The sequence below is a fragment of the Manacus candei genome, unplaced genomic scaffold, assembly GCF_025592945.1.
Source record: "Manacus candei isolate 608988 ecotype Guabito, Panama unplaced genomic scaffold, ASM2559294v1 h1tg000072l, whole genome shotgun sequence".
In the NCBI taxonomy this organism is placed as follows: domain Eukaryota; kingdom Metazoa; phylum Chordata; class Aves; order Passeriformes; family Pipridae; genus Manacus; species Manacus candei.
The window spans coordinates 5315697-5335988 of NW_026138120.1; the positions used below are offsets into that span (position 1 = coordinate 5315697).

The 20292-nt window shown below is 37.9% G+C and overlaps 1 protein-coding gene across 1 annotated transcript in view; it reads left to right on the plus strand.

The window, feature by feature from the left end:
• The window catches only part of JAZF1 (JAZF zinc finger 1), a 191177-nt gene that overhangs the window by 156385 nt on the left and 14500 nt on the right, over window positions 1-20292 (plus strand). The window contains exon 3 of the mRNA XM_051808361.1: window positions 4405-4601. Within this exon, the coding sequence (XP_051664321.1) occupies window positions 4405-4601 (197 nt within the window). The remainder of the gene's footprint in view (window positions 1-4404; window positions 4602-20292) is intronic.

Here is a 20292-nt window from a genome sequence, read left to right on the forward strand (position 1 = left end):
AACCTGGGTATTTTTTCCCTTTCAATTTATTTGCAACTCATTTTTATAACCCTTACCCTCAGTCTAGATGTATGAGTCCAGAGCTCTTAAACTTTCTTAGAATTGTGGGTAGCATATGTTTTATCATAAACTAACTCTGACATCATCATGTGAGTCACACTGGGGCATGATCATGAAGCAGTACCTGCTAATAATAGCACAAGAAAATTTCTGAGAATGCGTTCCGCTTCTGTTCATTCTTGATTTCACAGCTTTTGGGAGTGACAAGACAGAAATATTGCAAAGGTTTGATTTGAAAGGGGTTTTTTGAATTTGAACATAGCCTCTGCTTTTTTGTGACTTTTTATATTGGTAACAACAGCTAATGCTGTTCGTGTTATATTGCCACCTATATGAAAGGTTGTGCAACGCTTTCCATTATAAGACTGTTTCAGTTGCTTATTGTGTTGCCAACATTTATCTGTTTGGGCTGAAATTTTCCACGCCAGGTGTCTCCTTCAGGCTGAATTTCTTGGGAAAGTTTCAATAAAAATACTTGAACCATTCCAGGGAATGAGAAGAGGGGGAAAAACTGTATTTTGCTGCAAGTATTTGATTCAGAAATCACTGTACATACATATTTTGGAGCAGGGAGTTGAATTATTAGGAAGGCAAAAAGGTGAGGAAAATAAAAATGGGTGTAGAAGAGATCTCTTTCTAAAGAGTTCGCTCCTCCCTGATGTTGTGAACCATTGGCAAGACAGCACACGAACACCACGCTTTTCAAAACAGGGTCAGTGAATGTCTGGGAGCTGAATAACTCTCCTTGTTTCACTGCATCCATGCAGTGTATTGGTTTTGGGGAGAGAGGCTTCTGAGGTGTAAACAAGATCCTATGCAACAGGAAAGGTGACTGAAATCATAATGGTAGAACTGGAGGGGCAGGTTTATGTGAATAAGAATAACTTGAAAATAGCAGAGGTAAATTTGCTCAGTAAGAAGATCGATCTGAGGATGGTGAGAGAGACTATCAAGGAGATGGGATTTAACCTAAGTGCTCTTACAGCAATCTTTGTTAGTTCCAGTTCATTTTCTGTTTCCCAGACATCTTGTGCATTTAAATGAGGCAGGGAAAATTGCATTCAGTCATGTAATTTAGAGACCAGTATTCAACTTTAATTCCAGCATGTTTCGTTCCTGAACACTTGATGTTGCAACCATAATGTACTTTTCAACATGAAAATTAAAACCTTAGTTGGAAATGTTATTTTATACCCATCATTAAAATGCTTATATTGTAAGCTTTGAAGAACACCACCCTAGTTAGACACATGTATAATACAGCATTTCAATTAAAATAATGAAAAATGTTTTCTTTTAATCCATTTAGACAAGTTTTCTTTTCAAAAACATAGCAATGCCAGTACTTCAGCAAACATGTATGGGACTATTTGGATCTGAAAAGGTTAATTCCGTACTTGAGTTATCAGAAACTAAACTTTCCACAGACTGCCTTCCATTTCTCTCAGGTTCACAGTGTAGACAACAAATGACATTTTGGAATATACTTTACGTGCTTAGCCCAAATGTGAATGAGTTAAGAGGACAGGGAAAAGTTTCAGCTATAATTTCAGATTTTCCTGATTTTTATGGACTTCAGCCAGACTGGTTATACCTCAATATTATTTTAACATTGTTATTTGTGACTGAGTTTGTTAAAGAGCAGCTTTCATGCTGCTACTTTTAATATCTCAGAGTTGAGGTTATCTTCCAAGTTTTCAAGAATTTATAATGTTACCATAACATTTTCTTAAGGAATAAGGCTTCCCATCCAGAAGCAAGCGTACATCATGCTACAAATTGCAAAAATAGTGAATTAGACTTTTCCTAGTTAGAGGAAAGCAAATGTGTACTGAATGCCCATTTTATTAAGATCCTTTTAGTTCTTTTTTCTTGAATGAGATTAGACTTATATTTGAGGACGGCTTTGACAATATCGTCTGCAGCCTTGCTTGAAGAAGAGAAATTTAGCACTCAACTGTTACTATGGATATCTGCATTTAAAATATTAACTTCATAAAAATGCCATATCTGGGTTTGACATGATGTATTATTGTCTCAGTTCAAAGAAGATAAGCTGTCATGTCACATACCTGTTTATTAATGTCTGTGGATTGTGTGTTGATGTTACATATCATGGCAAAAATCCACTTATTAATGCTTTCATGGTATGGATGGACAGGATACATCTTTATTGCTCTAGTGGTGCCTAAAAGTTTATGCCACAGTGTTTTGAGGCTATGTTAAAGTACACAAATCTCTTTTGGAAAAAAGCTAGGTTTTTCAATATCTAGGCCAAAATTTTCTTTCATATTTGGCACAAATGCCTAAACCCCTGTTTTTTTCTTTCTCTCTTACCTTTCCCTATGCACCTCTTACTGTTTCACCAGAGCTGTTTTTTTCTCAGAGATATCTTTCTAAGTACAGTCAGGATTGGACTCAGCCAGTAGAATCTACCCAGCTCCCACCCAGTAAACCCCTGTGTTGCAAGCCAGTCACAAAATGTTGGGTTTCTATAAAGTCTGAATGAATATAGTGATTATATTAATATAAACTGTTGGTTTAGGCCCAGAGAAGAAACTGGACTATCCTACAGCACCATGTTGCAAATGCTATGGCAGTTATTATGTATTGCCATGAGACCCAGTGTGACCTGAGAGTCGTGTTCAGTGCAGTTGTCGTGGTACTGTGGTCTGCAGAATCAGTTTGTCCAACCAGCCTGTGGTCTGAGCCTTCTTACGATGTCAGGATATAACCTGTGAACCAGATGACTGGTGTGGCAACATTTCCTCTGCTTTACTCTCCTCAGGGTCTGCTGCTCTGCCTTGGGAGCTAAAGGTGGTCCTCTGTTGGATTCTGGATGTGCATCAGTGGTTGCTTGTGATAATAAGGAATGTGAAGTCACACAACAGATAGTTTGGTCACATAGCAAATACAGTTGTCACATAAAGAGAAATTTGGTAGATTGATGCATTGGCCCCTGCTAGCAGCCAAGTACCCACATAGCTGCTTGCTCACCACACCTCCAACCACAGCAGGATGGGGAAGAAAACAGCAGGAGCAAGCGCAAGAAAACTCATGGACTAAAATAAAGGAAATCACTTACCATGCAGTGCCATGGTTAAAGCAGACTTGACCTGAGGAAATTAACTTCATTTATTGCCAATTAGCATAAATATTTAATTACTGATTCAGGTATTGGTTATTAGGAAACAAAAGAAAAGAACTAAAACACTTAGTGGGGGAAAAAGCCACCTTCTCTCCCCTTTCCAGGCTCACCTTCACTCTAGACATGTCTCCTCCCCTGCTATGGCTGCAGGCCACATTCACTCCCTTTGGTGAGGTGACAGGAGGTGCAGGGGTTGGAGTCAGGTTGGAGGGCTTTCTCTCTGCTGCACCCTTGTTTGTCACTTTTCCTGTGCTCTGATGTTGGTTGCCCATGTGTTGCAGTGCCTGCAAGGGTGTACCTGCTCTTCACCATGCAACACCAACTACTCCCCTGATCTTGTTATTCTCTTATTTCCTCTGTTGCTTCCTCCTCTCTTCCCTCCTCCTCTCTCCCTCCAGCATTTTCTAACCCTCATTAAATATGTTTTCCCTGAGGTGCCACCAGCTTGGCAGGAACCAGAATAAAAGTGAAAAAAACTCTTTTTATTATAGATAAGATATCCCGTGCAAAAATTTGCACTGCTAGAATTACTGCACTATTGGTGCAGACCCTTCATCGTGCTGGTGGGATTCCCTCTCAGCATCCCACAGAGATGAACTTTGAGTTGCATTAGGCCTTCAGCAACATGTACCAAAGCTCTACAGAGAGACCTCACTTGGTTTTCAAGAGTTGGGAACTCCCAGTTTGAGAAATTGCAATTTAATTAGACATCTTTTATGCCAGGCAACATTGTCTAAAACCTTTAGCAAAAGAATGTGATTACCTTAAGTTGGAAATGATGTATCTACACGAAGTAGTTCCTACTACCTCTTTAACTTTCAGATTCAATACATTTGCTGCTAAGATTTTTCTCTGTTACAGCTTCTTAGCTGCTTTTTCACAGAATGATTGAATGTAGTAATTGTGAATGATTGAGTACAGTTATTATATTATTGTTTGTAATGCTGAGCTCTGGTTGGAAAAAACTTGTGTGTTCGCACATGATGCAAATATCTAATGTAAGTTCTATTGAAATCAGAAGGAAATGGCCCAGATCTTTAACATTGAAATAAAGCTGTTGATGAAGTTTGTATTTTTTAGATTTGTGTGTTGCAGAGGAACTTGTCATTGGGTCACTGAGGGCAAAAAACATTTTACTTAAAGCTAGTTTGAGGACTGTTTCAAACCTCTCATCTTCGCGATTGTCCTTGTTCTAGATTTATGACTGATGCAGCCCGACGTGAGCAGGAGTCTTTGAAGAAAAAGATTCAGCCAAAACTCTCTTTGACTTTGTCAAGCACAGTGTCCCGTGGGAATGTATCTACTCCACCTCGCCACAGCAGTGGAAGCCTTACTCCTCCAGTCACCCCTCCAATCACTCCCTCCTCTTCGTTTCGCAGTAGTACTCCTACAGGTGAGCACCTACTGTTTGCTTTCTCCCAGATAAACTAGCAGGTTTGCTACATGGCATTTAGAGAACAATAGACATTGGGAACCATTGGGAAGAAGAACAGCTAAAGATAAAACAGAAAAGCTTTGGGCTATTTTATTTACATTTGGTTTGCAGTCTCTAAAATGTGTTTGGGCGTTTGTTTCCAAGCTCTTTGCTAAAGCAGAGAAGGACATGAACTTTAAAAATCACAGATGAAATTATTACATGAAAAAACTAACCTTACCAGAAATACCAAATGCGCAAAAGACCTCTTATGTATCAGTGGGAGAGCTTTGCATATGGTAAAGTGCCAGTTAAAGATTAAAAAAAAAATGGTGTCCTTTTTTTTTTGGAGGGAATTTGAATTTATAGATAAATGAGTACTTCTGTCATCATGTAGACATGACTTACATTAGGAAACTATGTTCATGAAAAGAAATATATGAAAAAAATTATCTGTGTTTTCTTCAAAAACAAATGTTCCGTTGATTTTCCCAGGTATAAAATTCCTGAAACTGAAAATTGCTTACTCTGCCAAACCAGATCTCTTGGCCTGAGTCAGTCTGATTTACATTAAGTAGAGATCTTGTCGGATAATTTAGGTACACTTCAGATTAAATACCAGTATTTCCTTCTAAAAAGCTAAATACATATGATGGGGTTATTCTGTTCTATAATTAGTAGGCTCAATATAGTCTCCTTAGTAAGAAATCACATGAGCATCACTGCCTTGAAAACTATTATGCCACATGTTTTTTATATAGCCTATATATATACTTCATGTCTTAGTACTAATGATTAAATGGAAAAGTTGTAGCAGTCCTTGGCGATGTTCTGTGTGGACGTTGCAAAATGAACTGATTGTTCAGTATGTCCCTGGTTATGAAAAAGGGAAGCACACTGAGAAAAGTTAAATGATAAAGTCCTAATGTAATTCAGAAAATTTTAGATTTTCTTAATTATTTCACATTTGCAACAAACTGATTTCATTTTTTTTACATACTACAGATAGCAAGGAGTTTCTTCTTTCTTTTGTTTACTTTTTGTACAGCTCCTTCTGAGAAGGCTGATTCATGATGTGGTCAGGTAGTATAACTTTGAACTTCTGTCAGGTACATTGGCTAGTGATGTACACTTTGAAACATGTTCCATCAAATACTAAAGAAAATGCCAGCATCTGTCTACTGAAATATTTTTATTATTAAATATTTTTAAAACTTTTCAGGTTACTCTGAATGTTGTTTTACCTGTAGTTAAGAGAATCAGCTTGTTATGGCTGCGTTTCTGAAAGTCCTGCCTGCCAGGTTATAAATAATGAGCTTCCACTTTCTGCACCCTCAGTTCCAAGTTCCCTGTTGGAGCCCTTTTCCAAAGCTAGGGTTTGTAATAGCCTAGTAGCAAAACACATATATTCTTTAAGATTTTTTTTTTTAATTAACAATTAACTGAGTTGCATTTCAGCAGCCTCAACCCAGAATTTCCATTTTTGTCATCTTAAAAGTTTTCTGGACCTAAAGTAAGCATTGAGATTTTTCTGGTAACTACAGGATTTTTCCCAGTGTTTACTTGGCATAGGATTTTGTTCTAACTTATGTAGGTGAGGTGCTCAGAGTCATGCCAGGGCTGAGTTTCTCTTTCTGTGGGTGCAGTGCCTGCAGAGACAGCCCATGAGGACCAGCAGACTAATTTTAGATATGCAGCTCACATGTCTGTTATTGCCTGATGGGAATCTTTTTCCCTCAAGTGCAAGTATATATGGCAGTTGACTAGCAAGGTGATACAACCAAGAGTAGTTAGGCAAGATCTGTTTCAGGGAAACAATTTAGAGTGTGTAAATCATCCTACCTTTCAGCCTCACAGTGCCTACACAACTTTCAAGCCCTACAGGCATACCCTCCACTGCATCCAGTGAGAATGAAGAATACTGCTGTATTCCTTCCGTGCAATCCTGTTTGATTTGTACTCCGAGCAAACTTGTTAATTCGTCCTTGAATGCAGGTAAACATGTATGCTGTGGTAACTTGAGAAAACAAAAGAGGCTGTCTCTCCCTAGGTTGCCTGAAAATGCATCATCTGGGTTATGTTCTGTATTTGCTTTAATACAAATATAGTCGTTGTCCTCATCCTCCTTCAGAGCTATACTTTTTCAAAAATAAAATGGGATTGCTTTGACCCAACTCGTTCATGAAATTTTCAGAGTGGCCATTTCCCTTCTATTATCTCCCATCTCAGTTGTTCGATACTTTGTGAGGGTACCAAACTTCAGCAGTGTGCCTGTCAGTACTGTACTGCACCAGGCATGACGCCAAGAAGGTGCCACTTGAGATGCCAGAGAGGAAGCATGCCCTCCAGGCTAGTGAGGTGGCATACAAATACGCGTGTTCATCAGCAGAGAGTATCTGTCCTATATATGGCTTTTTGCCATTCTTGTTCAAGGTAAAAAGCGGAAACTTCACTCATCTTTTGAGTCCCATTTTCCATGTGCTGTCCACCCTTTCAGTATGCTGCTCATCTTGGCTTTCCCAGGTGTGTTAGTCTTACCTTGGGTGAAGCCAGCAGCTGCCTGAATCCCAGTCACGTTTGTGCATGTCCTTACATCTACATCTCGCCATTTCCTGGTGCTTTTAAGCTACTGTTGTAATTTTTCAGCAAAGCATAATTTCATATAATGATCTCTCATGTATGTATTGACCAGACTCAAACCCACTTAGCTTGTGAAATTTGATAAGAAACAGTTCAAGCTGGTTTGGCTGCAGAGAATGTTTATTAAGTTTCGCAGTAAAAATCTGTGCCAAAAGACTAAGGGGCCATGTTCTCAGACAGAGCTGAGCAGCCTCCAAGCTGACACACATTGATGCTGCAAATGTCACATGTGCATGTATAGTACCTTCTTCTTTGTAAATGAGTTTCTTCATGGAGAAGCAGAAGTATTCAGCAAAGAAGTGTACTCTTTAAGGCTCTTCTCAGGTAATAAGGTAGACATGTATTTATCTTCAGACTCTGTATGTGTTAGTCCCCTGAAATGGCCTGTTTGTGGTTTTGGTGGGAAGTAGAAATGCAGTAGTTAATTTTCTATACCTCCCCTCTCTTCCCTCAGGGTGGCTGGCATATGCTCTCTGCTTACATTTGGTTTTTTGTTCCCTCTCCTATAACAAGTTTTCTCTTCTTCTTAAGACCTGCATCCTCTAATGATTGCAGAAAGTTCACTTTAAAAATTTGTTCCAGTTTTTATTTTAACAGTAGTGTCTCCCAGGAGACTTTGTTTAGTAGGGCTTAAATGCTCTTGTTAGGAAGGATTTAGCAAAAGAAATGGCTTCCATCAGCAGTGCAGGCTACTTAGGGTGATAGGGAAATAGAGCAAAGTAGTACCAGCACACAGCTTATTTTGGAAAGACATTAACAGTCTGCAAACATTGAAATATCTCTTTATTTAAGGAGCACTCAATTAAGTCACAAAAACTTATGTTGCCTATATTTTTAAATGTCAATTTTAAACCCACAAAACTAATGAAGTCTAGTTATGGATAAAAATGGGGCTAGCATTGCATCTTTAACATATGCTGTTAATTTTTTAAATGTTTTCATACATCTGTGTGGCTCACAGATGAAATTTCCACCCCTAACTTCCTGGCTTTTGAGTGTAAGTCAGAGCATTGACATTCGTTTGAAAACCATGATATCTCTTTGTACTGAAAAGCTTTAAAAAAGATACAGTGATAGTAACTTATTGATAATTCATTATTAAAATAACCTGTTTCCAATTTTAGTTAGAAAAATATTTCATAGTAATGAAACTCAGATCCAAAAAAAAAATAAAAAATAAAACCACTTCTGCATTGAAGGAATGCCAAAAATCATCTGAAACCACCTCTATTTTGAGATTTTTTTTTCTTTACTCTTTTCTTTTTTGTTGTTTTTTGTTTGTTTGTTTGTTTGTTTTTAACTATTCCAGGTCTGGAATAGTAAATTTCAGCCTGGAGTGAGTTTTTGGCCTTCCTATAAATCCTAAAGTAAGTGTTTAATACCACCAACTGGCTTTTTAATGGTTCAACCCTAAGTCTTGCCCACCTCCCAAAAAAAAGCTGGAATACTTGAAAACCTCATAATTAGCATTACATTTTACTCTGAAGAAGCTGGCTCTCAGGCATCCTTTCCTATTTATTTTTGATTTTAATAGATTACAAGTTATAACATTTATGCTGTTTTAATAGGTTTATAGACCTACTTACTGCCTGATCATGTTGGGCAGTGGATGGCAGCCAGACCTGGCACGAAGCATTGAGGATGGCTGTGCTAGGCTGGAACAGCTGTGACCATTCTCTCAGTCTCCTTCCCCTTATGAAGGAGATGTAAGAGTGAAGTTTTCATGGGTGGTCATAGCTGAACCCATGAGAGAATTGGCAAGTCCCATTTTGATTTGCAGCTGTCATTTAAGTAGGTGAATAACTCTTGGTTTGTCTTATTAAATAGGATAAATGCCTTTCTGGGGAGTCATATTTGTCCAGTCATTTTGATTGACTGCATTGGAAAGACTCTACCTTTCATTAATATGGCAGACTTCCTTGAAATTTCCACTAGTCCAATCTCGGTATTTATGAATTTATGACCCCATTTTCTAACCACAAAAAATACCTAACTTTTCAGTCTTTTTTTTTCTTTCTAGTGAAACTTGAAAGTAATAATTAATTTTAATCTGGAGTAAAATAATACTTTGTGGGATTAGCCTTAACCTTTAAGAAACCTAAAATCTAAATGGTGATATTTTAATCAAATATGCCTAAAAATTCAGTACAACAGTGTTTTAAAACTTTAAAAAACTATGACTGAGGCTTTCAAGTTAGTACTATTGATGCAGAAATCATTACATTTACCAACTGAGGATACTGTCTGAATGCTGATTTTTTTAGGCTTTCAGTTACTGAATAGTTTTTTAGATATACAGAGTGTATTCTTAAACTGAAATCAGAATCATTTTGTAGCTGCATCAGTAATCATAAAGTTGCACTGTTTCAGTCAGTTACAACATACCATGTGAAATGCGCCAATTTTTGTCTACTAAATCATACTAGTGGTGAAACATGATTTTATATAGTATGCGATTCCATGACAGAAAGCAAAATTCAGTATATTTTTTCAGCTAAAGAAAACAAAATCAGTCTTCCCCTAGCATCTTATTTTCAGAGCCTGGTGTAATTAAGAGTACATTTTGTACCTAGTGTGACTGCATTCTTAAATACTTGAAATAATTTTAAATATATTTTTGTTTGTTTTAGGTTTAGGTAACTAAATTAAAGGGAATCATGTTCCATTTACATCATTAGGGAATATCTTCTAAGATTAAATATCTTCTAAGAGGTATATATAAACTTTTATTCAATAAAATTAATAGATCCTTACAACTCAGACTATTAATCTTTTCTCTGATTCAACTGGATTTTGTTCAGGATTCAAATGCAACTACTGGCAAAACAGTGACCAAAAAATTACAGCTTCCTTCTGTGTTAACAAGTGTTCTTGTTGCTGATGAAATAATTTAAAGCTTCGTTGTTCCCTCTATGGGTGACTAATTTACAGGGGAAGAAAGTCTCCATATTACAACAAAAGATCTCCTTTCTCCTCCTGCCAAAGGCAGTTGGGACTCAGAAATTAATCTGTAAGGATCCACCTTGCTTCTGGTCCATTAAGGACTTGTCTGTCATGGAAACTTTGATTTTGAGAAGCAACGCACTGTGTGGCAGTTAATGAGTTTTCCCAATAAACCTTGTTATCTCATGTACTGTTATCTCAGTGACATGAGATATCATCCCTATAATTCTGCTGTGTAGCATTTGCTTTCATGGATAACTCATGAAGGAATCCCAGGGGCCTCTTCTTGAATCTGTTCCCTTTTCTTTTCCAAGAATGCAAAAGCTGAAAGAAAACCACTCATTGTTTGCTGGTAATAGCAATCAAAACCACAATAGTAACCAGCTTTTGGAACTGGGCATTGGAATAGAGTAACAGGCATGCTGGAAACTAATATGGTTTACATTTAAATGTGTGTTTAATTTTTTTTACTTCAAGTTGTTTAAAAAATGCGTTGTTGTAATGTAAAAGCTCATTCCTCTTCATAGGTATCAAAGCAGCTAACATTTCAGTACAGTTTCCATATGTTAGGCTTTCAACAATGAAGTAATCATATGGCACAGACAGCTGTTGTGCAGAGTGCTGTAACAGCACATTAAACAGAATCCAGCAAGAAAAGGAGATCTGCTAAGCTGAACTACTTTGTGAGTTTAAAGTAGCCAGCAGAAATGTAAAAGAGCAGGGGTGTTCCTGCTGCAAATTAATCGAGGACTTAGAGGAGGAGAAGTTAGGTGCTCAAGACTTTTTTTTATTGATGGATATGCTATTCATATGTAACCAAAATGATTGAATTTGTAGCAGAACTGCTATTTATATCAGAATCTCTTTGGCTTCTGTCAGCAGGTGGCATTTCTGAACTGCATATTAGGTTGAATTAGAGTACGCTATGAACCATTAAATCCGCTATTCAGTTAATAATCTGCAACAGCTTTTTCTTTGGGTGATGCACATTTATTCAATATTGCTACAGCTAGAGAGATCTTGCTCTTTTGTGATGGGCTTCTCTTTTTAAGGACAGAGCACTGCAAAATATTGCTTGACTAACATCTTAAAGGAGCTTGAAATTAGACTTGGCAGGACAAGGCAGTGGAAACAAATACACGTTGATGGCATTTTGAAACTCATGCTGCAAATTCAGGTCACATGCACTTAAGGACATGATTAATGTTAAGCACCTAATACTGAGGAGATAAATGCTGCCCGACTTTGGGCACATAACAAGTGTTTTGTCAGACTGGAATGAAGTATTCAGCACTTGCAGAGTTGCAAACTCTAGAATTTATGTAGTCACAAAAGCCCAACTTTAACCGTTCATTCCAAAAATTCTTCACCTGTGTTAGCATGCTGTCAATGCTTAAATTTAATTATTACACTTTATGCTAGTGTGGTATCATGCAGATGTAATTGAAAAAATAATGGAAAATAGAAATATGAAATCAGATCCCAGGACTCTTGTGTTAAATTGTTGCTGAGAAGTGGGCTAAGAGTCCTACGTTTTTGTGTGTTTGACTTATGGGGTGTCCAGCATAATAAAAGACCGAATCAACCAAGCTCTAGTGCAGTTTGAAAAAATATACTTTTAGATGTCTGAGGAACCATCTCAGTACTTTCTCAGAATTGTCTGCTTGTTTAACTACCTGTTCAGAGACTGAAGAACTTTTATGCTATGTTTTTATTAAAAATTAGATGTATAGACTCACTCTTTTATAAACAGTATGGGCAAATAAGTAAACCATACTTCACAAAATGAAGACCAAATTGTGTTCTCCAGCATAATGAAAGTTTGTCTGAAAGCATATGATATTTCAGGCCTACAAGGTACGATAAAATCTATGTTAAAATATCTTGAGGAAACTGTATTGGGGGTCTGTGACAAAAGTTTCCTCTGAGGGGCTTCACTGGTGCCAGGATTTCACATTGCTGTGCGGATGATGGAAGAGAACTTTCTTTATTGGAGCCAAAATGGTTCCATCTAATTGCAGGTCTGGGGCTCTATATTAATCCTGCACACTAACTAATAAATACATATGTTTGCCCAGTATTTAGCAGTCTGAGGCACTTATTCTAACAGAGCCTTATGGGTGTTCTTGTAAAAAATAATTAAAAAAATAATGAATGACATTGTGCAAAACATATGACTTAACTATAATAAATGTGTGCTTAGACATGGTATGAGATTTTAACATGAGCTTTTGGCTGAGGTCGTGACTAAGCATGAATAATAAGTGAAATCTGTGGTAGTTTCTAGTTTCTGCCTTAAGGAATAGAGCTGTAGTAGGAGGTGTCTAATAACAATGAAAAATCATAAGTAAAAATGCAATTATTTCCTATAGAGGTTTTCTTAGAACAGGTGGGATTTGTTCCCAGCGACAGCTAAAAGATGGGGTTTTTTCAGAGCTAGGTGCCACATTCTCCTTCTAGGGAGCCAGACTTTAACATTGTACATATTCATCTTTTTCTTCGGTAATCCAAAGTGAAAAATGCTCAAGTGCTCCACGCTGTGCTTGGCTAAGTGCTTCAGAAATTGATCTTTTTTTTTTTTTTCCTAGCAGTCATCTGCTGTCAGGTGACTGTCTGGGTTCTTTAGAGAGGCAAAAGTATTTATTATACTGGTTACTCAGGGAGTAAACCAAACCAAAAGAATTACAATCCCAGAACATACTGAAATTTATGCTTGGAGGATCTGCGGAGCAAAGATAATCCCATATTGCAGGCACAGCAACAGTGTTATATCTTGGAAGTGACTGCATGGCAAATAATAATTACTAACTTATAGCTCCAAATCAAACAGTTTGAAATTATCATGAAGACCAAGAAAGTTAACTTAGTCAGACCTGCACATTTATTGAAATCTGGCTGTGTGATTACCTGGGTACCTGCTCTGCAGTTTGCTGGACGCTAAAAGAAAGATGAGAGTTGGCCCAGGCATGATGGCTGTTTCTCTTACAAGGGAGGCCATCGTGGGGGTTTTTTTGTCTCCTAGGCAAAACTGCAGTCTTTAAGGACTCTGCAAACCCAGGCCCCTTTGCCTTACAGAAATGATCCTGGTTTGTTTTACAGCGGGTTTGGGACCCTCCAAAGGCCACCTCTTTCAGTGCGGATGGACCGTGTGAATGAGGAGTGCTGGTTAAGTCTTTGCAAGGAGTACAGGGCCCCAGGTCCATGACTACAGTTCTTTCAGAGTCCTGTTGCTTTGGGGTACAGATCCTGGAGTATTTCTGCAGGGCTGTGCTAGACAAGCCAACATAACAAATTTTTCACAGGTTTGGTATTCGCACTGATCAAGGGCGGTAACTTGTGAATATGAAGCAAAATTATGGAGATTCTCCTGGAACTAACCTTTTCTATGGTTTTCACAAAGACACATACCATGATAACCTCCCCTGCTTAGTCTTTTTTTTAACTGCATCCCAAACTACCTTACAACCTAAGTACAAAAAGGCCTATACTACATTCACAAAATTAAATTACTTGAAAGTGGTGCTTCTTACAATTTAAATTGGTTTCAAAGTAAAAAGGCTGTTTATAAGTGTATATAGAGAAAAATAAGATTGATATAAAATAGCTGGTGGGGAAAATAGGGTTGTGCTGTGAGGGGAAATATATGAAGACATTTTTTTTAATCACAATTCTTTCATAGCTTTCCTCCACATTTTCTGGTTTTCTTCCTTTTTCTGCTTTATGGGTGCATTTCCCTTATAATTCTGTTGTAAATTCAGTAAAAATGTGTTGAGCCCCATTTGCTATAAAAATATGTTCTAGAAAGATTGACTCAGTTGTCAGATTTTGTGCTTTCTAGTAGAATTCTTAATCTTGCCAGAGAAAAAGGCATATCAAAAATTTAACATTATATTTTATTTCTCTCATGTTGCTCACTACAGGTAGCTTTATATGTAATCTTCTGCTTGTTGGACATCGTCTTCCCAGCCCCTTCAGAGCATTCTTGTTTGATACAGACATAAATTGAACCAGCAATTGTAAAGCTACTGCGCTGTAGAATTGTATTTTAATTGCACATACCTGTAATTAATTGTGTGGGAATTTTCACAGTACTCTCCCTAAGGAACAATTTAATTGAAAAGTAGCTGAGTTGTCTAGACTATAGCAACTCATAAAATCATCACTAGTTTTGGGTTTTGAGCTACAAAGCAGCAATAGAAACATGGCTTGTAGATTTAAAGTACTTCCAAGCACAGGAAATGTTTTATAATCCCCATCGTAGTAGTCTAACCTGGCAAACTGTTTTTAACAGGGTCAAGAACAAAAAATGTACAATAAGCTTAAAAGTAAAGATTATCTCTGTGTTAATTTGTGATAGGGTAGGAGGTTTTTTTGGTGTAGAAGTGCCCCCATTATACATAGACGTTTCTTCCTCCAAATGTGTAAAAAATATATATTTTGTAGAAAGCATATTGTGCCTACCTTTCACAGCTTATGGCATAGCTGGTTTAACACAGGAATAGTGTGACACTGAAAAAGGTACTTCAGTAGCTCTTGGTAACAATGACAGCATTCATTTTTGTGTGTTTATACTGCAAAGGCCAGTTGGTGGAAGGATTTTTTTTTTTCTTTTTTACTATTTAGCTTTGTAAGTAATCTTCTAATTATTTTGAAAATTGCTAACTGAAACCACAAGTGTTTTTTTTGAAAGATAGAAACAGTAGTTGGCCACAGGGAGCTTTTAGGTGCTTATTTAAATTTTTTATTTTTAATATATATTTATTTATAATTGCTTATTTAATATATGCACACAAATATATATCTCTATATATACACACATGTATACATATACATATAAATACATATACATATATAATATTACACTCCAACATTAAACAGAATTTATCTGTACCATCATAGTGTCTCAAGGACTGAAAAAATTGCTGAATGCCTACCAGTGCTGTATGTCTGCACACTGAAAGTGGTTATGTTTTCAGTGCCTAGCAGGAAAAAGCCACACTCATTTAGGCAACACTTCAGTGTGCTGAAGATGATGAAACTTAAGCAAATGTTTGAGTTTTCCTTGCATTGTAGCCAAAGCAAATCAGAAGTAATAAAAAGCAAGGACTAACATACCATTTAACACTCGTTGACTTAAAACCCAGAGAGGTTTATTCGACAGGGGAAATGGTGTTATTATGAGTTGATGTTAGCTGGTAGATGATCATCAAAATTATGTAAAATTCTAGGAAAAACAGGGTTGTTTGTAGGTTTTGTGTGAGCTAAAGACTATGAAACATTTGCCGACCCCTAAAACCACAGATCCTCATGTCTTTTTAGCACTTGTGGCCTGGCAGGTGGAAGACACCACCTTAATTCTTGCTGAAGATGAAGATTGGTGCTTTGTCCATGCTAGCAGAGGCTCCCTCTTGTAAGGTTTTTCCGTATATAGTCAGACAGCACCATTCACGGTATTTTCCGAGCACTTCTGCCTCTAATGCCAAAGGATACAAGAAGCCAAGGAGCAATGGAAAATAACAGATTGAAAAGTACTTTGATTTCAACTGCAGCGCAGTGATACATCATCTGAAACAACTCACACCTGCTAGCATACGTTTTGTAGACCTGATTGAAACAGTGATAGCCTCAAAGCAAGGTTTGTCACAGCATACCAGGCACAGTGCACATTTTATTTTATCAGAATTTTTGTCTTTAAAAATGAGAGAGGAGACATGACTCCCCGCTGAATGTGTTTTTAAGTTTCAGGTGTTTAAAAATGCATTTCTTGCTCAAAAACACAAAGTAGGATTAATTAAAAAACATAACAGATCTTTCCTGTAGATTTTGTGCGTAGTTAGAATGACAGAAGCCTTGATTTTCACTCAGTAATGGATAGGCTTTTTAGCCCTTACTGGTAATTCTGAGTATTAGGGCTAGCTCTCAAATTATAGCGATGATGTTTCTTAAATCTAGACGGTCAGAGCATTTAAAAGCAAGCAGAGAGAAGCAGCCAGTATATTTTCATGCAGATTAAATCCTCCCTCCCTTCAGTACATTGAAGTGGAGAATCTGCCATTGCCTCTCTCATTGCTGGTCAGGGGTTTGTAACTCTCTTGTGCCTCATAAACATGAAATTCCCTCAGCCCAAAGCTGCTGAAAAGGCGCTGAGGTGCCTTGCTTCTCTGCAGCTCCTCCACACCCTGGTCCTCCATGGATAGCCTGCATTGAACGGGTCCCTTTGCCATGGTGCAGTCCATTCACACATGAGGGTCAAAGGTCCAACCCAGGAGCATCTTGGAAGCCCCCACGTAGCTGGATGATGCTGAAATCAGCACAGCTACTTGCACAGTAATAGCAATGCCTTGGATTGGAGCCTGGTCGCAGCTCGGTGCATCCTTGCTGGATTTGCACACTTGTGAAGGCAAAACACACGGCAGTCGGGGTGGGTAAGGACTGTGTGCATTAGCAGTTTTATGATCTGTATTGTAAGTGGCTGAATAGCTTTTGTACAGCTGTAAAGCATGCTTAACCCAATGTTATAAAACATGTCTCAAATGTATTTTCATAGCTTCATAAACTGTAGTTCATTTATGTTGGTACTTTTTATTGTAATCCTTTATCTTAAACATGAAACTGTTTCCTGATACCATTTTTTTTTTAATGAAAAAAGGGATAAAGAAGAGAAAAGAAAAACTGCTGTTTTGTTATATGCATCAGGAGAGTCCTTAAGTACAGTAATAGTGCCCTGAACTTGTATTTTTATATTTCTAACCTCAGAATGCAGGCCTAGCGACTAAAAAGCCAAAATAACATTAATTATGACTGTTCTTCGCTGTGGTTTTTGGAGTATAAGTTTGGAACAGATGTTTGGGGGGAGTGGAGGGGGGAAGGAAGGATGGATTGTTTCTTTTTCTCAACCCCAACTGGTTTTAATTCTTTCTTGAACATTTTGAGAGTATCTTTAAACATTTGCCAGAGTTCAATTAACATCCTGTGACTGAAGGTGGAAAATGTCCTACTTTGTTTTTCTTCAAATATATACCTGCTCTTGCTGCTCGTGCCAAAGCCAGAAAAAGAAAGGATTCCAGCTGGCATAGGTTTTATTACTGTTACATTAATTTGCAGGTTAAGCCTCGAGTTGGGAGGGGTCTGCTGGATTGAGTTATTTATTTACTTTTTTTATTTTCATGATTTTTAAAAAGTACCATGTAAAACACTGCTATTTAATTACAGGAAGGTTACAGTCCTTTTTGGTGAGCGTTTAACAGCTTATTCTTGTTTACATGAAGTTGTAGAAATCTAGTTTTAAAATATGTTTAAAGTAGAGATTGTGTTCATGGGTTTATCATGTTTTTTCTGTACTATGTATAAACAGAAGATTGTACATTATTGAAAGCCCTTTTTTGTGGAAAACAGGATTGGGAAAAAAAGTTTATATAAGAATGCAAAATAACTTCCCGAGACTATTGGCGCAGTGTGACCATAAAACCTCAACAGCACATTGTGCAGTGACATTATAACAATTTGCTTTAGCACCTCTGCAGCGTTCTCAGAAAGTCCTGTTCTACAAAACACATGCCGTGGTGTCAGTTGACTGTTTTTTTCCAGAATTGGTTCTTTACATGCATGTTTTTGTGATTAGTTGCTGTTCCACAAGTAATTGGACATGGATTTTTTTTTCTTTATTTAGCTTATTACATGTATGTTTTATTTGCATACATTTATACATTCAATAAGTTGTAACATATCTGCTTATATAGGTGTGCAAACTCCTTTTAGTGGATTTATAATCTCTGGATTGGGATTTACAGTATTAAAGGTTGTATTAAAGACAGTATTAAAGTTATTTACAGTTTTAAAGACTGTTTTTTGATATACCAGTATCAAGATACAGATATATCAAGAAAGAAAATGGCACACAATTAGCTCCTAAGGCCAGATAGAATCCAGCTGCTCCACGAACCCCAATATTGGCTCTGAAGGGCTATTTTTTTTCAGCCTGAGTGTTGTTAGATCTGTTTCTCTTGTAGCCCAAAATGGAGAGCAGATCTCATGTGTAAATAGTTCCCAATTTTCCTGACAGTGAATAGGAATATATGACACTCATATCATACTAACAGTAGTTTAAATGGAAATCTTTGTGTTTATTTTGTACCTTTATCATTTTAGCTTTACTTCCAGGATTTTAGGGTGATTTCCCATATAGGCTACCTCAGACAAAGTCATTCTATACCAAAATACAGTATATTCAGGTTTTACCTATAGAAGTGTTCATATGCTTTCCAAAGTGGATCCAAACCTTGCAATGGAATACATTTTCAGTCACTTAAAATTCAACGTGAGCTTACACTAAGCATTGAAATGAAAACTGCAGGTGATGTGAAATGTTGGAATTGACCTGTCTACCATTTCATTTAAAACACCAAGGTGCTCCACGATCTGGGTGTGTAACCACATGTGGTTTCATCCTGTTTGAGGTACCACCCTCCAAAATAGCTGGGAGAAGTATCTTCGCAGACTGTCCTCGTGACTGTGTGAGTTACAGTTGTCACTTCTGTGGTGACCACGAGAGAAGAGGAATACCCAGAATATCCACCCATATCAGAAATATCCACCCATATTCTTAGTTGCTTAAGTGTTCCCTCCTTCAGTATACCCAACCCTAGGGTCTGAAAGCTACTATTCAAATGATGCAAACAAACAGGACAAAATATTTTTTTGTCTAACTTGTTTTCTCTAGTGCTTTTAAGTATCTCGTGCCTAAAAATAATGTACATTTTTTAAAGGTACATTTTTTAAATTCTCTCATTTAGTTCACTAACTGAGCCTTGCTTCAGCCAGAGACAATTGAAAATGAGTTCTTCTGAGTAGCAGTGTATCCTAAACAGTTTGTTATTTAGTGCTTGATACTTGATCTGAGCTAGGAGAGAACTGAAAGGAAGGGTGGTTTCTCCAGAAGACACTGTTCTGGCCAAATCCTGCTCTGACTAGTGTCATGAGGAAGAGTAGGATGCTGGCAGCACTGACAGCTGAAGGCAAGATGAGGAACTGCTCCTGGCATGCACGTGTGTGAGAGCATCCCAGCAGCGACCGCCGCAGACCACACACCCGCGGGACCCGCTGCGTGGGGCTGGCAGGGGCTAGCAGGACATGCCCTGCGCCAGCCCCCCCCCCTTGGCACGAGGCCAACACAATAATAAGTTGTAATTGCTATTTTGATGGCTCTTTTGTGATCATGCAGAGGGATGGAGGCCGCTGCCAGCCTTGGCAAGTGCCCATTTGACAAACCGTAACCATCTCAAGCAGCTCCCTCGAGTGACAGCAAAGCTGCCCAGCATGCAATTGGCTTTGAGAACAGATTTGCCTCTCCTCTCCCAGAAACAAGACTTGGAAATATTTACTGGGATGAGAGAAAACTCATAACTACTTGTGCATCCACTGGCTGAAGAAGGGCTCCAGCGTTCACCGTGATAAACCTAGAGCTCACTGGGTATGTAAGTGCTTAATCCAAACATTGGAACTCTGCTTGCAGTCTAAAATACCAGTGTCTGTAGCACTGCACAGTGCTTTGTTTAAACTACACTGGGTTTTCATCTATGTCTGCATCGTCTTTGTGGACATGAATGGTAAAAGTATTTTTGAAAATGCAGGAAATTAATCTGAATTGACCTTTCACAAAGGCTGAAAACCACTTTCTGTCCTCTGAGTCCCCTTCTGCCCCCAAAACAAGCAAGCAAGCAAAAGAAGGACCCTGGGTTAGTCTGGAGGATCCAGTGTCTGAAATCCGCTGGAGTTTGCAGAGCCAGTCATTGTGCCACCCATACCAGGTCACAGCTGGGAGAGTCCTGCTGCAGCTTCTAGATAGAGACTTGCATAGAGGCTTTGACACGTATTATTTAACTATTTTGTATTTCATTGTCCCTAGCATTTATTCCTTGTGCTTTATAGAAAGGAAGAATGTTTCATTTTGAATGACTTGATGTATCTTTAGATCAGCATGAGTATGATCTAAAGCTGATCTTTAGATGATACTGAGCTCTATCAGTATATGAGCTGTGGGAACATTCTCCCTGGTTATGAGTATGGAGGAAGCTGTGTGCATCCATGG